Source organism: Carya illinoinensis, chromosome 15, assembly GCF_018687715.1.
Source record: "Carya illinoinensis cultivar Pawnee chromosome 15, C.illinoinensisPawnee_v1, whole genome shotgun sequence".
Taxonomy (NCBI): domain Eukaryota; kingdom Viridiplantae; phylum Streptophyta; class Magnoliopsida; order Fagales; family Juglandaceae; genus Carya; species Carya illinoinensis.
This window is the reverse complement of record NC_056766.1, coordinates 45,805,338-45,828,382: the sequence shown is the minus strand read 5'-3', so window position 1 is coordinate 45,828,382 and position 23,045 is coordinate 45,805,338. Positions and strand designations below refer to the sequence as shown.

Sequence of the window (23,045 nt, the reverse complement as noted above, 5' to 3'; positions counted from 1 at the left end):
TCATGAAGATAATCTTGATGTACCATTATTAATTACTAGAAAAATAATAATATTAAAGAAAGAAGAGAATTTGTTTTGGAAACTATACGCTTCCACTTTATATATTTATTTTCTTCATTAATAGTATATATGTTGCTAATTAAAGAAATTAAATAGGTTATAGGAAGTTTCCCAATAGGACCGCCAAGTCTTGATCAGGAAAACACCATGCAATTGTCATCATGGGGCCAAGAGTTTTAGCGTGCATTATGGTTCTAAAATCCCACTAATTATTCTAAGTCTTTGTAATCAAAACTAGCTGTAGGTAGTACTGTTAGTGGTTGATGACTTGACTTTTAAAGTTTCGATCCTGTCCACAAGCTAGGGTTAAAGTAATCATGTTAAAGTTAAGGTAGTAGGAGGTGGTCGGGAGGAGGGAGATAATAATTCTTGATCGTGATATAATTATATATAAATATGGAAAAATACTCTAACCAAAAATAAATCATATTGTAATCCTAGTTATAAACTGAGTTGATATGATATGATTCGTCATATTATAAAGTTATTTTTATTGTACAATAAATCTAACAGACTCCATGAAGTCACGTCAGTTTGTGAGATTATTTAATTTTGTATAATCTTTTTGTGGTTGTAGCAATACTCATTAACATATACATGTAATTAACAAATGATCCAATAGAATTCTATTAGCTAGCTGGAAAGATAAATTAAGTATATAGCTGATCGCGACATCCTTGGTAGCTAAAACATTGTAGTAATATTTAAGAAAACGCGTTAATTAAATTATATAAATATTATATATATATATATATATATAAAATATCATCAAGCAAAGACCGAGCCAATAATCTAGTTGGCTTGTATCTTCCATGAAGCATCTTAATTAATTAGCTCGCGCGAAAAACGCATGCAAGTGGTTATATTTTTAATATTTACTTATCGTACGTATTTTATTATTGAAATTAATTTATGGTTGTTGTATTATATATAAATATATATATATATATATATATATATTATATAATTAGGTAACCCCAAGTTTAGACCTCTTTAAACAATTATTAATCGCTATGTTTCAAAACCCTTTTCGACCCTTAAGTTTAATCATCATTAGCCTATAAATTATAGAGATCGAAATGGTTTAGCCACAATGATACTTCTCTTGTATCAACACCTAAGTATATAGAGCTACCGATATGAGTATTTTATGTATAGTACATAGTAAGTATGTTAATTTCACGGCCTTGGGGCTCAATGGTATCAAGGCTAGCTAGCTATCAAGTTGGCCATTTATATTACAAGTCGTTTAGGGAGTCATGCATGCAGGCGACATGACAATCATCCTAAGAAGATAATTATCCATTTTTTAAATTGATCAAAACTACTTTTGAGTTGTTAATTAATCATATATATATATATATATAGATCTAAAGAAAAAAGAAATAGAATGTTAGAGCTGGTAGATCGAGGACCTCATCTACATATATACGGACCGTGGCATCCAATACGATATTGCATGAGTACATGCATCATGCATGCATGCAATACGTACGTACGTACAAAAAGAAAAATCAACTGAAAATTTACTGATCGAGTTTTACACCAAACCAGCTCATCTCATGTGCTCATGATCTTTTGTCTGCCTGACTTTGGTACTATTTATCTTATTAAAGCATTAATATTGTCGTACTGGCAAAAATAGAATTGGTTAATTTTCGCCACTTTTTAAGCAGTCATTATCGTTTTGTCCCATACTTGGATGTCCATTATTAATGTTGCCTTTAATCTGTTAATGGAGTTGCCTCATCATCAACCAACTGCAGAAAAACTAGGATTAAGAATCTGAATCGTGCAAGCAAGTGCCATTAAAAGTATTACCGCATGCATGCACGCATGACTGAGTTGAGGTGTTACAACTCAATGGAAATTAAGTATATTTATTATTGTGTTTGAATATTGAGGTGATTTTAGATATTCTGTAAATAGTAATTAAAAATAATAAAAAAAAATAATTTTAAAATATTAAATAATGGTGAATGGTAATATAAAACAGTAAAAAATAATTAAAATTTAATGATAAAATAAATAATAATAATAAAATATGTTAAAAATACTCTACCATCCAAACTGGTCATATATAGATGCCTGCAGGCAATGGAACAAAAGTACTTCCAAGGTACATACCTCTTTTATCCATCAGAACTTCAATGTCTACAGAAAGAGACAGCTTTAGAACTTTCAAAGATTCCAATTTCCCCCATTCATGCACATGATGACCATGATGTCTTTGCATTATCCATCCATGATCTGATCTTTTGTTCAAATATCTTAAAACAGACGACCGTTTTTTTATATCCCAACTACCATCACGTACATTGTATGATTTATTTAGTTTGTTTATCTTATTCAAAGTGTGAGACACGCATATATGTATATACATACATACATATATATATATATTATATTGATGGCGATGTAAGCATATCATCATTTCATCTTTGTATTATCTAAATACCATAGGATCGGAGCGTGGAGCACTTCTCTCGTACTTGAGGCCAATTGCCCATTTCGTTAATCATGCATCCATGACTTCGATCTCTCACTGATCTCTCTCTGCTAAAGAAATGACTGTTCCTGAATGATGGATCTCTAGCTAGCTGGCATCATAATTAGTTGGCAAAGGCAGTTGGCGTTTGTGGGCCAGACCATTAATTCATTGACCTGCAAGTTGCAACACAGATAGACTACGGCTGTATGATCAGACTTAATTGATGGAAAAATTCAAACAAAACTTGCTGGGACATACCACTGAAACCAGACCTATATATATATATATATATATATGAAAAATACTACACAGCATCCCATACTATACATTTTATATATTAAAATATTATTTTTTATTTCATTTTATTCTTATTAAACTAATTAAATTATTCTATTTATCATCCACACACTACATATTTATTATTAAAAAAATTAAAATAAATATGGTGTATGAAGTGTGAGGATGACAATAAAAATTTTCCATATATATATATATAGAGGTCAAAGTAATATGTAAAACACGTTTGTTTAGTTGAACTAAATAATTATTTTACAGAAATAATATGTTTTTTTTATAAAATTTATAAAAATAATTGATGGCATATATAGCTTAAAAGACATTACTTCAACTTTTATATAAGTAATATAATTAATAGAATATTATAAAAGAACTTTAACAAATTAATTAATTACTACGATCAATATTTTAATGCTTGCCAATACACGTGCAGCAAGACTTTACTGGGAAACCATTAGGAAAAATATATATTTTTTAACATGCATGTTATATCCTGTATTTAATGTGTTTTAATTAAATAAATATTTTATTTATTAGTAATATTGGTTATTTTGTTTTAAATTTAACGTGATTTTTGTTGTAATATTTTTATTTACATTTTTTTTATTTTTTTATGTATTTTTATTTTACTATACTTGTATTATAAATCATTACTTAGTAATATATTTTAACTGCCATAAAATATAAGTGACTTTCTCAAAAAAATAGTGTCCAAACTAAAAACAAATTCACATAAAATAAAGCCCAAATCTTAGATGCAATCACTTTTTGTCATGATTTAGAATTCAAGAGCAACAATGTAATAAAGTCTTCAAATTGGTACGTGGGTTATGTTTTACTATAAATGCTAGTTATCATTTTTGTAATAATTTTGAACTCTACATGTGTCTCACGAGAAAGCTAGAGAGGTAAATCTCATTCTTGAAAAGAATAAAGTATTATTTTAAAGAAAATAATATGCCCACTCATATATTTTTATTTTTATTTTATGTTTTTTTTTTTGTCAATGATTAAGAATGTTTAAAAAATATTTAAAGAAAGATTTTTTTTTTTTAAAAAGGAAAAAAAAAAAAAAAAACCTCATTCAGATTATTAGTTCTTGCTACATCTAGGAGCCTAGAAATAATGCAAGGAAAATTGATTGTAGCCAAGTGCTTGTTATTTATCGTGTAATCAAATGCAGTTACTAATAATTCAGTAATCAAGGAATGTCCCAGGAGGTGTAGGCGCCCCTCTTTGAGGGTTTAATTTTCTGTTAAGCCTTTGTTAGTGGGCTTATAGTGTTGCTTATTGTTGAGTTTAAGTTAACGTGGATTAAGTCATTTTTAAACCCAACCCATTATAGGCGAAGCCAGCCCTCTTTGCAAAACGGTCAGGTTTGGAGCCGAATGGGATAAAAATTTATCAGTGGGCTTTATCTATATAATTACATAACACGACCACTGATCAGGTAATATATGGCCTCCTAAGCAACTTGAATAGCTTTTGTGTGGTAAAAGCCTTCCAGACAAAGCAAACAAATGGACCGCTATGTGTCAGTACTGCATGGGATGTCTTCTTACAAGAAATTGTTATTCATCGTTCTATATCATATATTTTATATATTTTAAAATTATTTTTTATTTTTATTATTTTTTATTTTATTTTATTCTTATTAAATTAACTAATTTTGTTATTGTACTTATCATCTATATATTACATAATTATTATAAAAAAAATTAAAATAAATGTAATGTGTATTTTCGGAAATAAGGTCTATGATTTTAGGAACAATAATTTTATTTATTATTTTTCCTATACTAGTATAGGAAAAATATTTATTTGTTATTAATTATTTATTGCCAAATAATCCTTTCTTATCAAAATAAGTCAACCCTCATCAGCGTAATAAATATTATTTCACATTCTTATCAACAGAAGAAGATCATATCATGTATATATACTAAAATTATATTTTTTCCCATTATCCAACGAAAAAGATGGAAGGAGGAATAGTACAGTCAGTATATATTTACTCTGAAGACTGCTTAAGTCGGAAATTAGAAAACAAAAAGTAATTTTATAAATTATTATGATTTTACGTGATTCGTTAAATTTATTTTATCGACTATGATCATGATCGTCTGATCTTATGACATGAATTTCATTTTGTTGAATAGATTGATTCATCTCTTCCTTTCCAATTATGGTGAATTTTTTAATTTTTGTTGGAATATTGGAATTTGTATATGAACCATAAAGTATCAAATTAAGGGAAAATATGTTATTAGACACCTTTTCTTGTTAATAACTTTGGGTCAATTTTTTTTTATTTAATTTTTTAAAGTTTACAAGCTGCAATTAATGAAATCATAACACTCGATTAAAAAAAATTAATTTGACATAACCCTTCGTTTTAAATAGAATTAAAGTAAAATAATAATAAAAATTTATAAATTTATTATTTTCCTTTTAAGAAAATGTTCCTTCTTTAACAGTATTATATATTATACGTACTTTTCTCTAAAAAAAGAAATCTTTAGAATTATTTCTGTCCTAATAAATACTGATTCACACAGATTATATTTATCTCTTTAAATATTTAGATCCTATAATTCAGAAAAGGAACTCTCCATGGAAAAGTGCATCCCTTGTCCTGAGTAGCGAGAAGGTTGATGAATCCTACGTACCTGCATATATATTTGTCGTTCAACTAAAACAACAAGAACAAACCCCCAAGTTAAGCCATTGAAGATATCGTTTGTTGGATCGAGGTAAGTGGGGAATGTAATTACTTCTGTCGACACCACTGCAATCTTTATGAAACGTCAAACGACTTCTCATTGAAACTCAATTCTCAGGGGTGAAGCGTTGCGCCCTTCATAGTATTCGTGAGGTCTGAGATCGGAAGAGATCGAACGTCTATGGAGATGGCAGGAGGTGGGTCTTTATGTCATTAATAATCATTACCCAAGGTTGAGGAGTTGGCCGGCTGCGTTTCCCTTCATATTTCTGAAGAGAAGGGCTTTGGACAATGGAGATCATGGCAGGTGGATCTTTTGGTCCGGCCGGTGTGGCCAAAGAGAGAGCTGAACATTACCGAGGAAAGGTCACTGTTTATGTGATCATTGCCTGCTCTGTTGCTGCTGTTGGTGGCTCAATTTTTGGCTATGATATTGGAATTTCAGGTACTTTCAACTTTCTGGATCAGAATTTTTGACAAATTCGTTGCTGTTTTCGCTTTTTCGATGATTACTATGGTGGTGGAGCGTATACCAAAGATTGTCATGCGAAAGAACTGTTTTTGGTGTCGCAATATTGAATCAAGGGTGGAGTGAAAAGTTCAGTCTTTTTACCTTTTTTTTTTTTTTTTGGGTGAAAAGTTCAGCTGTCACGTAACTTTTATATGGGTTGCATGTGCAATAATGGAATCAGATAGCAAGGCAATATAGCCTTTTGTGACGCTGCTTTCTTTAGGGAAAAATTAGAAAGTTTTTTATACCAGGTTTCCAAAATTCTGGCCCGAGTTGAAAATTGTATTGCATGCTCCCCACACAATTTATAGGTAATTTGTTTTCAAATACATCAGCTGAGGATGCTTGGAAAATGAGATTAGTTGAAAAATCTATGAATAGTAATGAAATTATTTATGAATAGTAGTAAAATAGTTTGAATTATGATTTTTTTTATGGGATTTTGAGATATGAGAAAAAAAAAGTTGAATAAAAATTTTATAAAGTAAAAATATTATTATAATATAATTTTTTAATAATATTTTTATTTTAAAGTTTGAAAAAGTTGAATTATCTTTTGTGTTTTATTTAGAAAAGTTGTAATGATTAAATAATGATAAGATAAAAAAATAAAAAAAAAAGTTAAAAATTTGAAATTGAAAAAGCTATGTTTGAGTAGTGTTTGGTTGTTGAGATGAGATGAAACCCATCTCATCGCTATCTCATCTCAACAACCAAACAACCCATAAGACATCTTCACAAAATCCTGTGTCCTATATATACCATGCCAATAACGTGCAAATATTACATCCCAGTTTTCTTTTCTTTTCTTATGTCTCTCATTGGAACCCAATGAGAAGAAGAGAGTGTGTCTACAAGTTCATTCAGATTGTTACCAATCGCTCTTTTGTGATCAACAGGAGGAGTGACATCGATGGATCCATTTCTCGAAAAATTCTTCCATACGGTTTATATAAAGAAGAAGCATGTACATGAAAGTAACTACTGCAAGTACAACAACCAAGGACTTGCAGCATTTACATCTTCCTTATACTTTGCTGGTTTGGTTGCATCTTTGGTGGCGTCTCCTGTTACAAGGAAGTATGGACGTCGGGCAAGTATTATCTGTGGTGGGATCAGTTTTCTTGTTGGAGCAACCCTGAACTCAGCTGCCGCTAATATGGCAATGCTTCTTTTGGGTCGAATCATGCTTGGTGTTGGCATTGGATTTGGAAATCAGGTATCCTGTTTCACCTACCTTTTCAAGTGTTATAAGAAAAAAGCGAAAATATGTTTTCTGTTTCAGAAACCACACAACATAGTCTTCCCCATGTTTGTTTTGAAGGCGGTTCCACTATATTTATCAGAAATGGCGCCAACTCATCTTCGAGGAGGCCTGAACATGTTGTTCCAATTGGCAACTACACTTGGGATCTTTACAGCAAACATGATCAATTACGGAACACAAAAGCTTCAACCTTGGGGATGGAGGCTCTCTATAGGCTTGGCTGCTTTTCCAGCTCTATTGATGACAGTGGGAGGACTACTACTTCCTGAGACACCTAACAGCTTAATCGAGCAAGGACTAAAAGAGAAAGGGAGAAAAGTCCTGGAAAAGATTAGAGGAACCAAAAATGTCGATGCAGAGTTTGAAGACATGGTTGATGCAAGTGAGCTTGCAAACTCAATAAAGCATCCATTTCATAACATCCTTGAAAAAAGGAACAGGCCTCAATTGGTTATGGCAATCTTCTTGCCAACATTTCAGATCCTCACAGGCATAAATTCAATTCTCTTCTATGCTCCAATGTTGTTTCAGAGTATGGGGTTTGGTGGCAATGCTTCTCTCTACTCTTCAGCTTTGACTGGGGCTGTTCTTGCTTCATCCACGCTAATTTCTATTGCAACAGTGGATAGATTGGGTCGAAGGGCTTTGCTTATAAGTGGTGGAATTCAAATGATTGCATGCCAGGTAAAGTTACACGACAAGTCAAATGAAAAATAGCACCAGAGTTCTAAATGCAGTAATTTTTATGGTGTTTTCCAAAACTTGGATTTGGCAATATTCCCCTTCAGTACATAACATGTTTCAATTCTGCAGCTCTACTAAAAGAAGCATTGAATTTTCTGAACATACAAAAAAGATCTTGTATTGCACTCATATTTCCATTTAATCATTATGTATGTATGTAAAACAGGTCATCATCGCTATAATCTTGGGGCTAAAATTTGGCAAGGATCAAGAACTATCGAAAGGTTTCTCTATATTGGTGGTGCTGGTCGTTTGCCTCTTTGTTCTAGCTTTTGGATGGTCTTGGGGTCCACTTGGCTGGACAGTGCCAAGTGAGATATTCCCCTTGGAAATTCGATCAGCAGGACAAAGCATTACAGTAGCTGTGAACCTTCTATTCACATTCATTATAGCCCAGTCTTTCCTTTCCCTTCTTTGTGCATTCAAGTTCGGTATCTTCCTCTTCTTTGCTGGCTGGATTACCATCATGACCATCTTTGTTTACGCCTTCCTACCTGAAACTAAGGGAGTTCCAATTGAAGAGATGATTTTCCTGTGGAGGAAGCACTGGTTCTGGAAGAGAATAGTGCCTGAAGTTGCTGGAGGTGTGGCGAGCAATGAGAGGCAAGGAAATTCATGGAACTAGGTGAAACAGCCACTGTGAAGTTACATAGCTCGTACGCTGCACAGGTATTATCTCATTGCAGAGTAAGACAGCAGTGCCAATACCATTCAAAAGGATCTATACACACACATCACTCAAAATATTGAACATGACTTATAGATGTGTCAAGTGGCCATGTCAAAGTATAGGCCTGAAGATAATCTAACTTCCCAATGAGGAATTACCGATCTAGAAGCAACCAAAGCTTATAGTTCTTCATTTTTGGCTTTTCTGTTAAGCTAAGCTGCAGCATAAGTGACACTCAAAGATAGTTATGATTCAAAATATACCTTTTCCTCAAGCTCCAATCCCTCAATAACTTGCCATGGCAGAAATAGATTTCATCCCTCTATTTGTTGATAAAATGAGAAAAGGCAAAAATAGCATCACAAACCCCAGCTTTCTTCAAGTAGAGATGAAAGTTGAAGGGGTGAATGACAAAGCACGACCTAAAGGAAAAACTTATGCGAAAGAAGTATCTTAAAACCTTGCACCATTACTTTTAAGTCTTTGAAATCAATATAATCAAATTTACACCATAAGAACGAAAATTGATTTTACCAACTCATTCTTTATGACCTCCAAATGAACTTGTTTTCAAGAATACCAAAAAATTATTGAAATTTTCAGTTTCTAAACGTCCATAGTTGTGTTTTGTATTTGTGAAGGCAGTAGAATGCCTTGAAAAAAATAATTTACATGTATTTTTTGAATGTTTGCAAAACGCTACACCTAAAAATGCCCTTTCGTACGATGCTTCTGAAAAATTAAAAAATACCTTGCGTATTTGTGGCTTTTACTTTTGAGGAAATCATTTTTGTCACACATAATTGTGATATAAATATATGAAAGAAAATCGAAGGGATTCCTTATAAATTAGAAGACATTTTTTGTTCTTTATAATATAAATTAGAAGATTTATGGAGGTCACAATCTATAACATGCATTGGGAGCAACCCCCGGCAACTTTTGATTCCAAGATTGATTTATTCGATTCAAAATTCAAACATAATACACATAGTATTGACATATATAATGAAACAACAACATAGCATCCACAACTTGATTTAAAAAACAAAAACAAAAACAAAAAACAAAAAACAAAAAAACAAAAAATGAAAAAACACTTCTACATGAGATTCAGAATACTCTCAATTTTATTAAAAAACCAATATTAAGCTAAATGATTTGCAAACGCGGGACTCAATCATCAATGTCAACTCCACCAGATAAACCTGCATCAACCATTTCAAATTATGTTTTATTTTTGTCGTAATGTTTATGGACATTTACACGGATGCGGAGGTGGAGGTGGAGGTGGACGCAGATGCAGAGGTGAAGGTGGAGCTGGAGCTGGAACTGGAGGTGGAGCTGGACACAAATGCCGAGGCAAATGCGGAGGTAGAGGTGGAGGTGGAGGTAGAGATGGACGCAGATGTGGAGGTGGAGGTGGACGCAGATACAGAGGTGGAGGTGGACGCAGATGTGGAGGTAGAGGTGGAGGTGAAGGTGAAGGTAGAGGTGGACACAAATGCGGAGGCAAATGCAGAGGTAGAGGTGGAGGTGGACGCCGATACGGAGATGGAGGTGGCGGAAGTGGAGGTGAAGGTGGACACAGATGCTGAGGTAGAGGTGGAGGTGAAGGTGGAGGTAGAGGTGGACACAAATGTGGAGGCAAATGAGGAGGTGGAGGTGGAGGTGGATGCAGATACGAAGATGGAGGTGGAGGTGGACGCAGATGCGGAGGTGAAGGTGGAGGTGGAGGTGGATGCAAATACAGAGGTGGAGGTGGACGCAGATGCGGAGGTGGAGGTGGAGGTGAAGGTGGACACAGATGTGGAGGTGAAGGTGGAGGTAGAGGCGGAGGTGGAGGTGGAGGTGGAGGTGGAGGTGGAGGTGGAGGTGTATGCAAGTGCGAAGGTAGAGGTGAAGGTGGAGGTGGATGCAGATACGGAGGTGGAGGTTGAAGTGGAGGTGGAGGTGGAGGTTCTGGCCATGAAGGTGGAGGTAGAGGGAAAGGCAAATAGGATAGAGGTGGAGGTGGACGCAGATAAGGAGATGGAGGTGGAGGTGGAGGTGAAGGTGGAGGTGGAGGTGGAGGTGTATACAAGTGCGAAGGTAGAGGTAGAGGTGAAGGTGAAGGTGGATGCAGATACAGAGGTGGAAGTTGAGGTGGAGGTGGAGGTGGAGGTAGAGGTTCTGGCTGTGAATAGTGCTGATTAGCTAAGGGGTTGTAACTTGCAAACTTAGCAGCTAAAAGGGAAAAGATGATTGTAACCAGGATGGAAGCATATGTTATAAGTAATCCCTTGTAGTTCAACCTATAGACAAGATGGCGAAATTGAACTCTAGTGTTGTGTGCTTGACAAAGACGGTTGATGTTTTCGATTTGCTCTATCATGTAGCAGTCCTCCTTATCAATATCAAACACCAGCCCATTAGTGAGATTGTTGAGAAGATTTGCCACCTCCTCGTCTCCACCCTTTGCCTGTTTGATAATCCCGGCATCACGAAGAATCTTGACATCCTCGATCGTATCCACTATACTGCCCAAGAACACTGCAAGACAGCAAAAATATGGAGCTGCAGAGCGGTTGTTTTGTTCATAGGCTATCAAGTTCCTCAACAAAGGGCTGGTGCCATCATGGATGGTCATGGTCGGAATATTCAACGTCTTGCCTTTAAGCTGTATGTCAAGAATGCTATCAGAATTGTTTTTTAACTCAATACCAGCATAACGAAGTGTTTTGGCATTATGCACCCAACCTTTCCCAGGACGAATAAGATGTTTTTTTTTCTTTTCCCTCTTTGCAAGCTGCTTTGGGTATATGTTATCCTTTGAAGTTAAGGTAGAGTGAAACAAAGCCAACAGATGTATATACCCATCGGTGCACTTTTTCAACTTAAGTGTCGCAAATTCATCCTTCCCAAGTCTCAAGGGTTTAAAAAATCCAAGAGCAAGCGTATTCAGATCGGGACTTGCCTCTCCTTCCCCGGTAGTAAGTTCAAAAATCTTCTGCAGTACAAACATAGGGAGTTGGTTCTCCAACAAAAGTAAATCGCGAGAGATATTTGAAAGTATCCATCGTGTTTCAAAAATAGGCTCCCCCACATATTTTTTCTACAAAAAGTCAAGAAGTATAAATGTGATTATCACTTTGCCTTCATGTGATCATAATTGCTGAAGGAAAATTAGAGCGAAATATTAACTTAATTAGAATATATAACTAATTAATACCTCGTATAAACGTAGGATTTCTACAATGAAGCAGCCGTCAAGGAGCATCATCTGCACAAAATCATTAGACTTTATAGCCTGAAAGTCTTCTGCATAAAAATTTCTGGTCATTTCCTCCAATTCTCTCATGGCATTTTTAAGATTTTCTTTAAGGATAGGCTGCCCTGTCTTGTTTTGAATAAGGCGATTAAGAAACCGCCGTTTTTGAGTTTGCATGGCTCGTAGACTTGGTTCATTATAATGAAATGGACCAATAGAGACAATCTTGGGGACATAAGCACCTTTGTCGACTTTGAACATAGGTGCAGGAACTTTCATTGTCGACCATCCTGATCTGCTAATGATAACAGGTTTTTGTCTCTCACATTTTCGAATTATATCTAATCCTGATTTTTGTCTATCTTCATTCCAATAGTCATCATCTTCTCCACGTGTTTGGACTCTTGACGTACGCCTCTGATCTTCATTTGGATTGTCACCTTCCAATTCTTCACCAATGTCAAAAACAGCTGCTTCTTTAGGAACAATGTCGAAATTAGCAGCTTCTTCTTCATGATCAATATTTTCAAAAGCTGGTGGGCAAACTGCATTCGAAGTACTCTCATTGATTTGGCTAGCATGCTGACTAGGAACAGTTTTTCCTAATCTTCTACGTTGCTCACGCATTTGGACTTTTGGCGTACGCCTCTGATCTTCATAGAAATCTTCATTTAGATTGTCATCTTCTTCTCCACCAATGCCAAAAGCTGTTGCTTTATTGGGAACAATGCCAGACTTAGTAGCTACTTCTTCGTGACCAATTATATCAAAATTAGCATCTTTTTCTTCATGATCAATATTTTCAAAAGCTGTCGAGCGAGTTGCATCCGAGGTACTCTCGTTGATTCGGCTAGCATGTTGACTACGAACAGTTTTTACTAATCTTCTAGGTTGCTCACGTGTTTGGACTCTTGGTGTACGCCTTTGATCTTCATTTAGATTGTCATCTTTCAATTCTTCGCCAATGTCAAAATTTGCCTTGTGAGCTGCATCTGAAGTACTCCCATTTGATTGTTGACTATTGGTTTCAGATACCTGTTCCACATCATGATCATCTTCCATTTCTTTCAAACCGCTTTCAGTTCTTCTTAATTATTACGAAAATGTTGAAAGTTAATCCTCAATAGTTGTTCAATCTGTACCATAAATAAAATAATCACAATGTGCTAAGATTCTCATTATTACCATATATATAGTAACTACTTAACGATCATGATCGTTGTAAATACATGATGGGGCCTAAAATCAACAATGGATTATGGAACTAAATTTTTGGATTATCCACAATGGATTACTGGAACTAAACTTTTCAATCCAAAGACTAATTATTCGAAGATTAAAAGAAAAAACATTCATCCATATTTAACTATTCAAAATTAATGAGCATTTGTCATATATTGATCTCATTGATTATTATATTTAAACAAATTGAAATTATTACCTTTAGTTAATTTCCCTATCTAAGAGATTAATCATATATGTTATTGACCTTTCATTTCAAAAGTTTAATTAGATGAGTAGCGAATATATAGAATTAGGTAGCATTACTTAAATAAGTAATGCTACACCACACATATCTATCTAACTAACATGCAATTTCTCAATTTTGCATTTCTATTTATACATTCATATTTAAACATTAAGATAAAACGTCAGAATGATAGATCACATATTGGTTAGGTGAAAATGTGTGGGGGTAAAACATGAATATATATATATATATATTGTAACATGTTGCAGATCGTAAAATTGGGACTTACAAAATAAGTCTAGTTATTTATTTATTTTTATTTTTGATATTACCCTAAAAGTTTTAAAATTAATATTAGTATTTTAAATCCTCAATTAAGATTTAAAATGAGATAAGATGAAAATTAAATAAAATATTATTTTTATTTTAAAAAAGTTATAATGTTTAGATAAAATGATATGAGTTGAGATGGTTTATGAAAAAAAAGGGACATAATTGACTAAATCTCACTGGTGATTGACTTAGCCTGTTTGTATAATTACTTCGTTTCATCTCATCTCTTCTCATCTTATCTCAAGATCCAAACACTACCTAAACATAAATACTTTTCAATTTCTCTATTATAATTTTTCATCTAATCATTACTACTCATTACAAATTTCTTAAACTTCTATATAATACATAAAAAATAATTTAATTTTTTCAAATATCAAAATAAAAGTTATTTTAAAAAATTATATTCTAACAATATTTTAAATTTATAATATTTTATTTAACTTTTTCTCTCTACTTTTTCAAAATCTAATAAAAATCCTAACTTAAATTATTTCACTACTATTTACAAACTATTTTATTACTATTCAAAAATTTCTTATCTCATATTATCCGCCTGACTATCTAAATGGAATCTTATAGCTCGTTCAAATGCTAAAAATATTTTATAATATTTGTAAATAGTCGAAAAATTTATAACATAATTTAAGAAAGAATGTTTTATTGAATTTTGAAAAATGAGAAAAAAAAATTGAATAAAAGTATTATAAAATTAACAGATTATTTTTTAATATTATTTTTATTTTAAAATTTAAAAAATCTTTCATTTTTATGTTTTATGAAAAAAAACTAAATTAAAAAATAATTATAATAATTAGATAATAATTAAATAAAAAAACTAAACTAAAAATAATTGTACCAAGTAATATTTAAAGATGAAATATATATAGAAAATAGAGAAATTATTCTCATCAGCCATTATTCATCATTACACACCACACACCCTATAAAAAACACTCATATATCTTATGAAAAGTAACTCTACACGAAAAATTCTATTCACAAACCTCATACACCACACACCACTCTTTTTATTATTTTTTTAATTTTTTTCTCTTACTAAATGTGTAGTATATAGATGATTAGTAGAAAATTTTAATTATTTTAAGAAGAATAAAACTAAATAAAATTTAAAAAAATAAAAAATTATATGATGTGTAGTGTTGGGACTTATGAATAGCATAACTCAACTCAACATCCTAAATCTATAAGTGTGTTATGAAAGTAAATAGTGGCTGATGCGTGCATCACTTTTCTAGAAAATAAATGGTACCAAACGGAGGCCTAATCTTCTCTAAATAGATAAAGCACATGATTAATTAGTAAACCGCCCACTACCGCTTCCCTTACACTGCCATCTACTCAAAACACAGCCCCTCTTACTAGAACACCCAACGGAGCCATACAAAGAAAACCCAGCAAAGTCACCATAAAACCTATCATCAAGCCAAGACACTTACCTCGCCGCCGTCGGAAGACACCCAAAGACGCCGAAGGTTAGTTTTTCTGTGTGATTTGCTCCTTCTCCACCATCGACCGCCACAGGGAGAGTCGGAAAACTATTCGGCCAACCCAGAAAATTTCGGCCAATCACCTCCCATCAAACTTTCACCTTCCGGTAAGCCACGGTTTTCTCAGCCAAATGGAATCTGAAATGAATCTCCTTTGTTACCTCAGAAGTTTTTACCGTCGCACTGTGCCCTCTGGTTCTTTCCGCTCTGTAAGCCTTCCCCAAGTCTGTTTTCCAGCACCGAACCGCTTGCAATTGTTTTCTTTTCTAACGTTGCAGCTTCAATTGATTGATCTCCTCTATAAATAAATAATGTCAGATTTGTGTTTGTCAATATCCAAAGATTTCAAAGCAGAAAACATGTGGGATGATAAAAGATTCGCCAAATGACCTGACAGCCTTTTGGCTTTTGTCAATACCATAGAGTCCAAACCAAAAAGCATGTCAGATAATAATTCCCTTCGCTTTTTCAAAAGTAATAGTCCAAGAAATACTGTATTCATCAATGTCGTCATCTTCACCAACGTCATTTAATTACGTCGTATTTTAAATTAATTAATTTTAATTCAAAAATGAGAGCAGATAATTTTAAATAAAAATTAAAAATTAAATAAAATATTATTATAATATTATTTTTTAATATTATTCTTATTCTGATATTTAAAATAATTGAGTTGAGATTTAAAAAAAATGAATTATTTATTTTATTTTATATAAAAATTTAAAAAAATTATAATGATGAAATAAAATATTTTCTAAATTCAAACAATACTTTAAATTCAACATTACTTTAGAGTTTTGATTCTGCTTAGCTCCAAGAAATTTTCATTTTAAACATAAAATTATCATCTTATCATTATAATTTTTTTAAATCTCCATACAAAATATAATAAACAATTTAAATTTTTCTTAACTTTTTTAAATCTCAATACAATAATAATATTAAAATATAATATTTTAATATTTAATCTTAAAACTTAAAATTCTCATCTGAGAATTCTCAGTGACCAAACAGAACCTTAAGACAGCTTTAGTTCTCTCCAGTGTTTCAAGTGGAAGTACCACAAATATAAAATTAAGAGTCTTGCTACATAAAAACCTCACACCCAGCACACCAATTAAAAAATATATAATTTTACTTCTTTATCCTCATTTCATAATTTAATTATGAAGGTAAAAAAATAAAATTACATATTTTTAAGTGGCATAATGGGTGTGAGGCTTATGTCAGATTTGTGTTTGTGAATATCCAAAGATTCCAAAGCAGAAAACATGTCCGATCATAAAAGACTGGATAATGCTACCAACCACTCCAAACCAAAAGGCATGTACGATAATAATAGACCTTGCCAAAGAGAAATGATTTGTGCAGTCGGGAAATGCAGTCGGCGTGCAGTCGGCTGTAAAAAAAAAATTAATACAGGACCTACATGAAAAAAAAAAATTATTTTTATAGCTTTTTATAATTCATGCAGGTCTCCCTGAATATAAAATAATTTTTTTATAATTTTTTTTTATTCATTCCGTACAGCCGACTGCACGCCGACTGCGTTTCCCGACTGCGTGTAGCAAAGCCCCCTTGCCAAATTACGTTACCACCCTTCTCTTTTTCAAAAGTGAATGCTCGTCATCCTCACGTTCGCAATACATAAATATAATCTATTTATGATGAGTAAAAAAATTAATTAATTTAATAAAAATAAAATCAAAATTTTTTAAAAAATATATAAAAGAATATAAAATAAATATAGTGTGCAGTATATGAGAAATACTTTTTGCAGTCGGGAGATACAGTCGGCGTGCAGTCAGCTGTAAAAAAAAAAATTAATACGGGACCTACATGAAAAAAAAAATTATTTTTATAACTTTTTATAATTCATGTAGGTCCCCTTGAATATAAAAAAAAAATTTTTATAATTTTTTTTAATTCATTCCGTACAGCCGACTGCACGCCGACTGCGTGTGGCGACTGTACGTAGCAAAGCTGGCAGTATATATAAATGATAAATAGTAAAACTCATGCTCCAAACCCGTTTAACAAGGCAAAATATCCTCCAATAAAACAATTTAAATTATTCTTAAATTTTAAATTTTTTCATTTTCTCATTTTCAAACATCAATTAAATATAAAATCTTTTTAATTTTTAATTTTTAACTTTTTCAGCAAATCATTATATAATCATTATAATTTTTCAAACTTTCACACAAAACATAAATATATATATACGTTTTTTAAATTTCAAAACAAAAATTATATTCTTTTTATAATTTTTTTATTTAATTTTTTTTATTTTTCAAAATCTAATAAAATATTTTTAACTCAAATAAATTCATTATTATTCATAAACTATTTTATTATTATTCACAAATATTTTGAGATATTCTAAATATAACACGAACCCTTATACTTTTCAAGATTGAGTTTTGCCTTTAGATTTTCTTTGAAAAGATTCACAATGGTTTCTTTATCATTTTTTTTTAAATATATTACTCAGTATTGATTTATAATTAGATTACAATAATAAATTATAAAAATTTGATTTAAGTATAATTAATTCTACTTATGAACCGGTATTCTACTATTTATTTTAATAGATTTAAATAAAATATAATTATTCCACTAATCTATAAATTTAAAATAGAGATATGTTATAAATTAATTTTATGTACACGTATGTCATGATATTAATATCTACAATCATGTCAGTCATCAACTATATACAGTTTCATCATCTGTAAATAATGTCAGATTTGTGTTTGTCAATATCCAAAGATTCCAAAGCAGAAAACATGTGGATCATAAAATATTCCAAAGCAAAAAAGCATGTCTGAGAATAATGACCTTACCACCTTTCTTTTTTCAAAAGTGAATGATCGTCGTCCTCACATTCCGCAATACATATGAGTAAAAAAAATTAATTAATTTTAAAAAAATAAAATCAAAAAAATTTTTAAAAAATAAAAATAAATATAAAATAAGTATAGTGTGCAGTATATAAGAATAATAAACAGTAAAACTTATGCTCCAAATCCGTTTAACAAGGCAAAATATTCTCCAATAAAACAATTTAAATTATTCTTAAATTTTAAATTTTTTAACTTTTTCATTCTAAAATATTATTTTCAAACATCAATTAAATATAAAATATTTTTTAATTTTTAATTTTTAACTTTTTCATCAAATTATTATCTAATCATTATAAATTTTTCAAACTTTCATACAAAACATATAAAAAAAACATATACATTTTTTAAATTTTAAAACAAAAACAATATTTGATTATTATTCACAAATACTTTGAAATATTCTAAATATCACACGGACCCTTATTCTTTCCAAGATTGAGTTTTGCCTTTAGCTTTTATGTAAAAACATTTACAATAGTTTCTTTATCATTTTCTTTAAAATACATTATCAAAATCTACTTTTTCTATTTAACATACAGAATTTTACAATATATAATACATTAACTTATTTATTTTTTTCTATATTATTTAAATATTATACTTTTTAATATTTTTTTTATTCAATTTAAATGACTTCTCTAACTTTTAATAATATCCTCATATCTTTCGATATTTACAATATCTTTCCATATACAATGTCATCCAATAAGGTAACACGGCAACAACCTACTCAACCTTCGTTCATTCTCTCCTCCAACCAACATATTTTTAAAGAATAGAATATGAAACAAAGCCTAAAATCTATAAATTTTGGTGGTTCTCTGTCAATCAAATTTCATGACAATACATTCAAATGAGCACAATATTTCAGTAAATAATAAACTATATTTCAAAAAATGCGATTCGCATTAAATAACAATACCTATTTCAGGATAGTATGATGCGAAATAATAAACACCATTCAAATCTCAAAGAGAACATCCAAATCCCACAAAGAACATCCTTTAGATGATGAAAATCTTAATACAATGTCACACATTCCTTGCGCTAGACATCAACGACATCGTTACTAGCATTCTGCCTCTCACCCACACGTTGTCTTCCTTTTCCAAATACAAGCCTCTTAAATCCATATTCATTAAATAAAACAAATCTCTAAATATCCAAACTTTATAGTGGCTAAGCAACCGGGTATCCGGGTATACCCGGCTCGGGTTTTAGTCCGGATGTATCTGGATTAGGACCCGGGCCAGTACCCGAGTAAATCTAGATTTTATGAACCCGAAAATCTAGGTACCGTGTTGCACCCGGGATTTTTTTTTTTTTTTTGAGGTAAAAGTTAAAACTTGGCTTTAAACAAACTTTTTTTTAATAATAAAAATTTATATTTATATGAAAATATTGAGAAACATGATTCTCCAAAAAAGTGTCGAAAAGCTCGGCTTTAAACAAACTTTTTTTTAATAATAAAAATCTTTATTTATATAAAAATGTTGAGAAGCATGATTCTCCAAAAAAAAAGTGTTGAAAACCTACTTTTCATAATACCCTATGTTATATAAAAAAAAAAAAAATTATAAGTCATTAAAAAGCATAATAGTAACAGTTTCCAGAATAATAAGCAAATATAAAATTGAAAAAATAAAATGCATGCAATCCCCTATATATTACATTATTTTATTATTTACACATTACATTATAATACAAAATACAAAACTATAATATATGAATTACAATATCTAACCGAGAGAGATCCTACACATTCTGTACGCAAAGAAAGTCAGTAGTCTTTAGAGGCATCACGAGGTCATTGTCTGACTTCTACCACAATTTTACAACGCGCACACACACACATAGCATTAGGATTGTTTGTGAAGATCCCTCCTTTGGACGTGTAGACAATGCTCATTTTTTAAATTCTATTACCAATAATTACTTTCACAATTGTGATTCTATTTTTGAAAATGGGACAGCATACCATGAGCCGTGTTGCTTCCCAATATATATGTGAATCGATTTGTTCAGAAAATAGGTCTCAGGACCATTAAGTACAATGCACGAAAGCCATGATGCATTAAAACAATAAAACCTTATAGACAATGCTCATTTAAAAGCTTCCAAGAATTCCACAGATTTGAAATAAGGAACTACAACTACAAGTTTGTCCTGAAGAGAATAGTTGTCAACTCAAACCCCACTTCTATTGCTTATGAGTTATGTGAATCTTGCAGAGAAGAGCCAATATTACATAAATCTCGAGAGAAATGATGGGGGGCATATCATACTCATCAAAACAAACCCAAATCGATCAACAAAGTAATAAAAGGAAAAAATCCTAAAAAAGCTGCTTCAAATCCGAACTTGAATATATATGCTAGCACAGGACTATCAAGATCAAATTTTTTGAAAGAATCTATCAGATGCTCGTCCCACTCACCATTTTCACTCATCATGTTATTTCTGGTAACATTATCAAGTAGGAGAAGATTTAATAACCATTACAAATTAGAAAATTAATTTGTATAAAGACAGTGGAAATGTATAAAGAGGGGATGATATCCCATGCCACAACGATGATAAAGATGTGGTAACATGTAATAAACAAAGATACAAGTATCAGATCTTCCAGAAAAAAAATAGGAAAAATGAGAAAACATTTTACATCCCAGAAGTAGTAGTACCATGGTCAAATTATCAAAATTTCTAAAGCTTATTCTCAACACCCGAGAATAATTACTAATCAAACACAACAAAACATGGGCTTGACTACATAGATTTTCACCATCAAATGAATCTTTCAGAAGAATTATTGACAAAAATAAAAAAGCAAAACAAAGAATCAGATTTAAATAACGATAAATGCCTAAAAAGCATTGCAGCATAAAAACAGAAAAAATAAAGGAATAAAGATTGAGTATCTCAGAAGAAATGTTTTGGTTACAATTTTAGACACCTTGACATCTAGAGAAGAAAGAACAAAGATTCTCTTGGGGAGGGGGCCTTTAGTCAATTGTTGTCATATGTATTAAAAGCATTATACCTAAGTTGAAACTTTATGCCTCTGTTCATGCTTCAACTGTTAGTCTCATGAATGGAATGGACCCATGATTTGTTAGGCATAAATTCTATGCTATTCTATGCTCAAGTGATGTTTCAGAGTGTGGGGTTTGGTGGCAATGCTTCTCTCTACTCTTCAGCTTTGACTGGGGCTATTCTTGCTTCATCCACGCTAATTTCTATTGCAACAGTAGATAGATTGGGTCGAAGGGCTTTACTTATAGGTGGTGGAATTCAAATGATTGCATGCTAGGTAAAGTTACACGACAAGTCAAATGAAAATTAGCACCAAAGTTTCTAATTGCAGTCATTTTTATGTTGTTTTCCAAAACTTGGATTTGGCAATATTCCCCCTTGGGTACATAACATGTTTCAATTCAGCAGCTCTACTAAAAGAAGCATTGAATTTTCTGACCATACAAAAAAGATCTTGTATTAAACTCATATTTCCATTTAATCATTATCTGTGTATTTGAAACAGGTCATCGTCGCTATAATCTTGGGGCTGAAATTTGGCATGGATCAAGAATTATCGAAGGGTTTCTCTATATTGGTGGTGCTGATCATTTGCCTCTTTGTTCTAGCTTTTGGATTGTCTTGGGGTCCACTTGGCTGGACAATGCCAAGTGAGATATTCTTCTTATAAATTCAATTAGCAGGACAAAGCATTACCGTAGCCGTGAACCTTCTATTCACATTCATTATGGCCCAGTCTGTCCTTTCCCTTCTTTGTGCATTCAAGTTCGGTATCTTCCTCTTCTATGCTGGCTAGATTACCATCATGAACATCTTGTTATACGCCTTTCTACCCAAAACTAAGGGAGTACCAATTGAAGAGATGATTTTCCTGTGGAGGAAGCACTGGTTCTAGAAGAGAATAGTGCCTGAAGTTGCTCAAGGTGTGGAGAGCAATAAGAGGCAAGGAAATTCATGGAACTAGGTGAAATAGCCAATGTGAGGTTACACAGCTTGTAAGCTGCACAGGAATTATCTCATTGCAGAGTAAGACAGCAGTACCAATACCATTCAAAAGGTTCTGTACACAAAAAAAATCACCCACAATATTGAACATGACTTATAGATGTGTGAAGTGGCCATGTCAAAGTATAGGCCTGATGATAATCTAACTTCCCAATGAGGAATTACCGATCCAGAAGCAACCTAAGCATATAGTTCTTCATTTTTGGCTTTTCTATTAAGCTAAGTTACGGCATAAGTGACCACTCAAATATAGTTATAATTCAAACTATACCTTTTCCTCAAGCTCCAATCCCTCAATAACTTGCCATAGCAAAAATAGATTTGATTCCTCTATTCGCTGATAAAATGAGAAAAGGCAAAAATAGCATCCCAAGCCCCAACTTTTCTTTTAAGTAAAGAAGAAAGTTGAAGGGGTGAATGACCAAGCACGACCTAAAGGAAAAACTGATGCGAAAGAAGTATCTTAAAAGCCTTGCACCATTACTTTTAAGTCTTTGAAGTCAATACAATCAAATTTACACTGTAAAAACGAAAATGGATTTTACCGACCCATTCTTTATTACCTCCAAATGAACTCTTTTTCAAGAACCCCATAAAATTATTGAAATTTTCAGTCTCCAAACGTCCATGGTTGTGTTTCGTATTTGTGAAGGCAGTTAAATGCATTGAAAAAAATAATTTACATGTATTATTTGAATGTTTGCAAAACGCTACACCTAAAAATGCCTTTTCGTACGATGCTTCTAAAAAATTAAGAAATGCCTTTCGTATTTG

The 23,045-nt window shown here is 32.1% G+C and overlaps 2 protein-coding genes across 4 annotated transcripts; one reads left to right on the top strand and one right to left on the bottom strand.

The window, feature by feature from the left end:
* The first annotated feature begins 5,450 nt into the window (after nucleotides 1–5,450).
* LOC122297260 (sugar transport protein 7-like) lies at nucleotides 5,451–9,036 on the top strand. Of its 2 annotated transcripts, XM_043107272.1 has the most exons (5): nucleotides 5,451–5,601; nucleotides 5,689–6,015; nucleotides 6,981–7,300; nucleotides 7,406–8,032; nucleotides 8,259–9,036. In XM_043107272.1, exons 2-5 carry the CDS (start codon nucleotides 5,862–5,864, stop codon nucleotides 8,715–8,717), a joined length of 1,560 nt encoding a protein of 519 aa, XP_042963206.1. In that variant the 5' UTR covers nucleotides 5,451–5,601; nucleotides 5,689–5,861; the 3' UTR covers nucleotides 8,718–9,036. The 2 variants fall into 2 exon arrangements, with proteins under 2 accessions (XP_042963206.1, XP_042963205.1); XM_043107271.1 differs by having other exon boundaries at nucleotides 6,981–8,032.
* Nucleotides 9,037–9,771: 735 nt separating this feature from the next.
* On the bottom strand, nucleotides 9,772–15,679 carry LOC122297259. 2 transcript variants are annotated; one of them, XM_043107269.1, is made up of 3 exons: nucleotides 15,277–15,679; nucleotides 11,974–13,148; nucleotides 9,772–11,856 (listed from the first exon to the last, which is right to left on the bottom strand). In XM_043107269.1, exons 2-3 carry the CDS (start codon nucleotides 13,072–13,074, stop codon nucleotides 10,015–10,017), a joined length of 2,943 nt encoding a protein of 980 aa, XP_042963203.1. In that variant the 5' UTR covers nucleotides 13,075–13,148; nucleotides 15,277–15,679; the 3' UTR covers nucleotides 9,772–10,014. The 2 variants fall into 2 exon arrangements, with proteins under 2 accessions (XP_042963203.1, XP_042963204.1); XM_043107270.1 differs by having other exon boundaries at nucleotides 9,772–11,751.
* Between the last annotated feature and the right edge of the window lie 7,366 nt (nucleotides 15,680–23,045).

Coding starts and splice junctions, on each gene's coding strand:
- LOC122297260 (XM_043107271.1), top strand. CDS start 5,862: ATGGAGATCATGGCAGGTGGATCTTTTGGTCCGGCCGGTGTGGCCAAA. Junction 6,016..6,980: donor CTATGATATTGGAATTTCAG/GTACTTTCAACT, acceptor TGTGATCAACAG/GAGGAGTGACATCGATGGAT. Junction 8,033..8,258: donor TTCAAATGATTGCATGCCAG/GTAAAGTTACAC, acceptor TATGTAAAACAG/GTCATCATCGCTATAATCTT.
- LOC122297259 (XM_043107269.1), bottom strand. CDS start 13,074: ATGGAAGATGATCATGATGTGGAACAGGTATCTGAAACCAATAGTCAA. Junction 11,857..11,973: donor AAATCCTACGTTTATACGAG/GTATTAATTAGT, acceptor GACTTTTTGTAG/AAAAAATATGTGGGGGAGCC.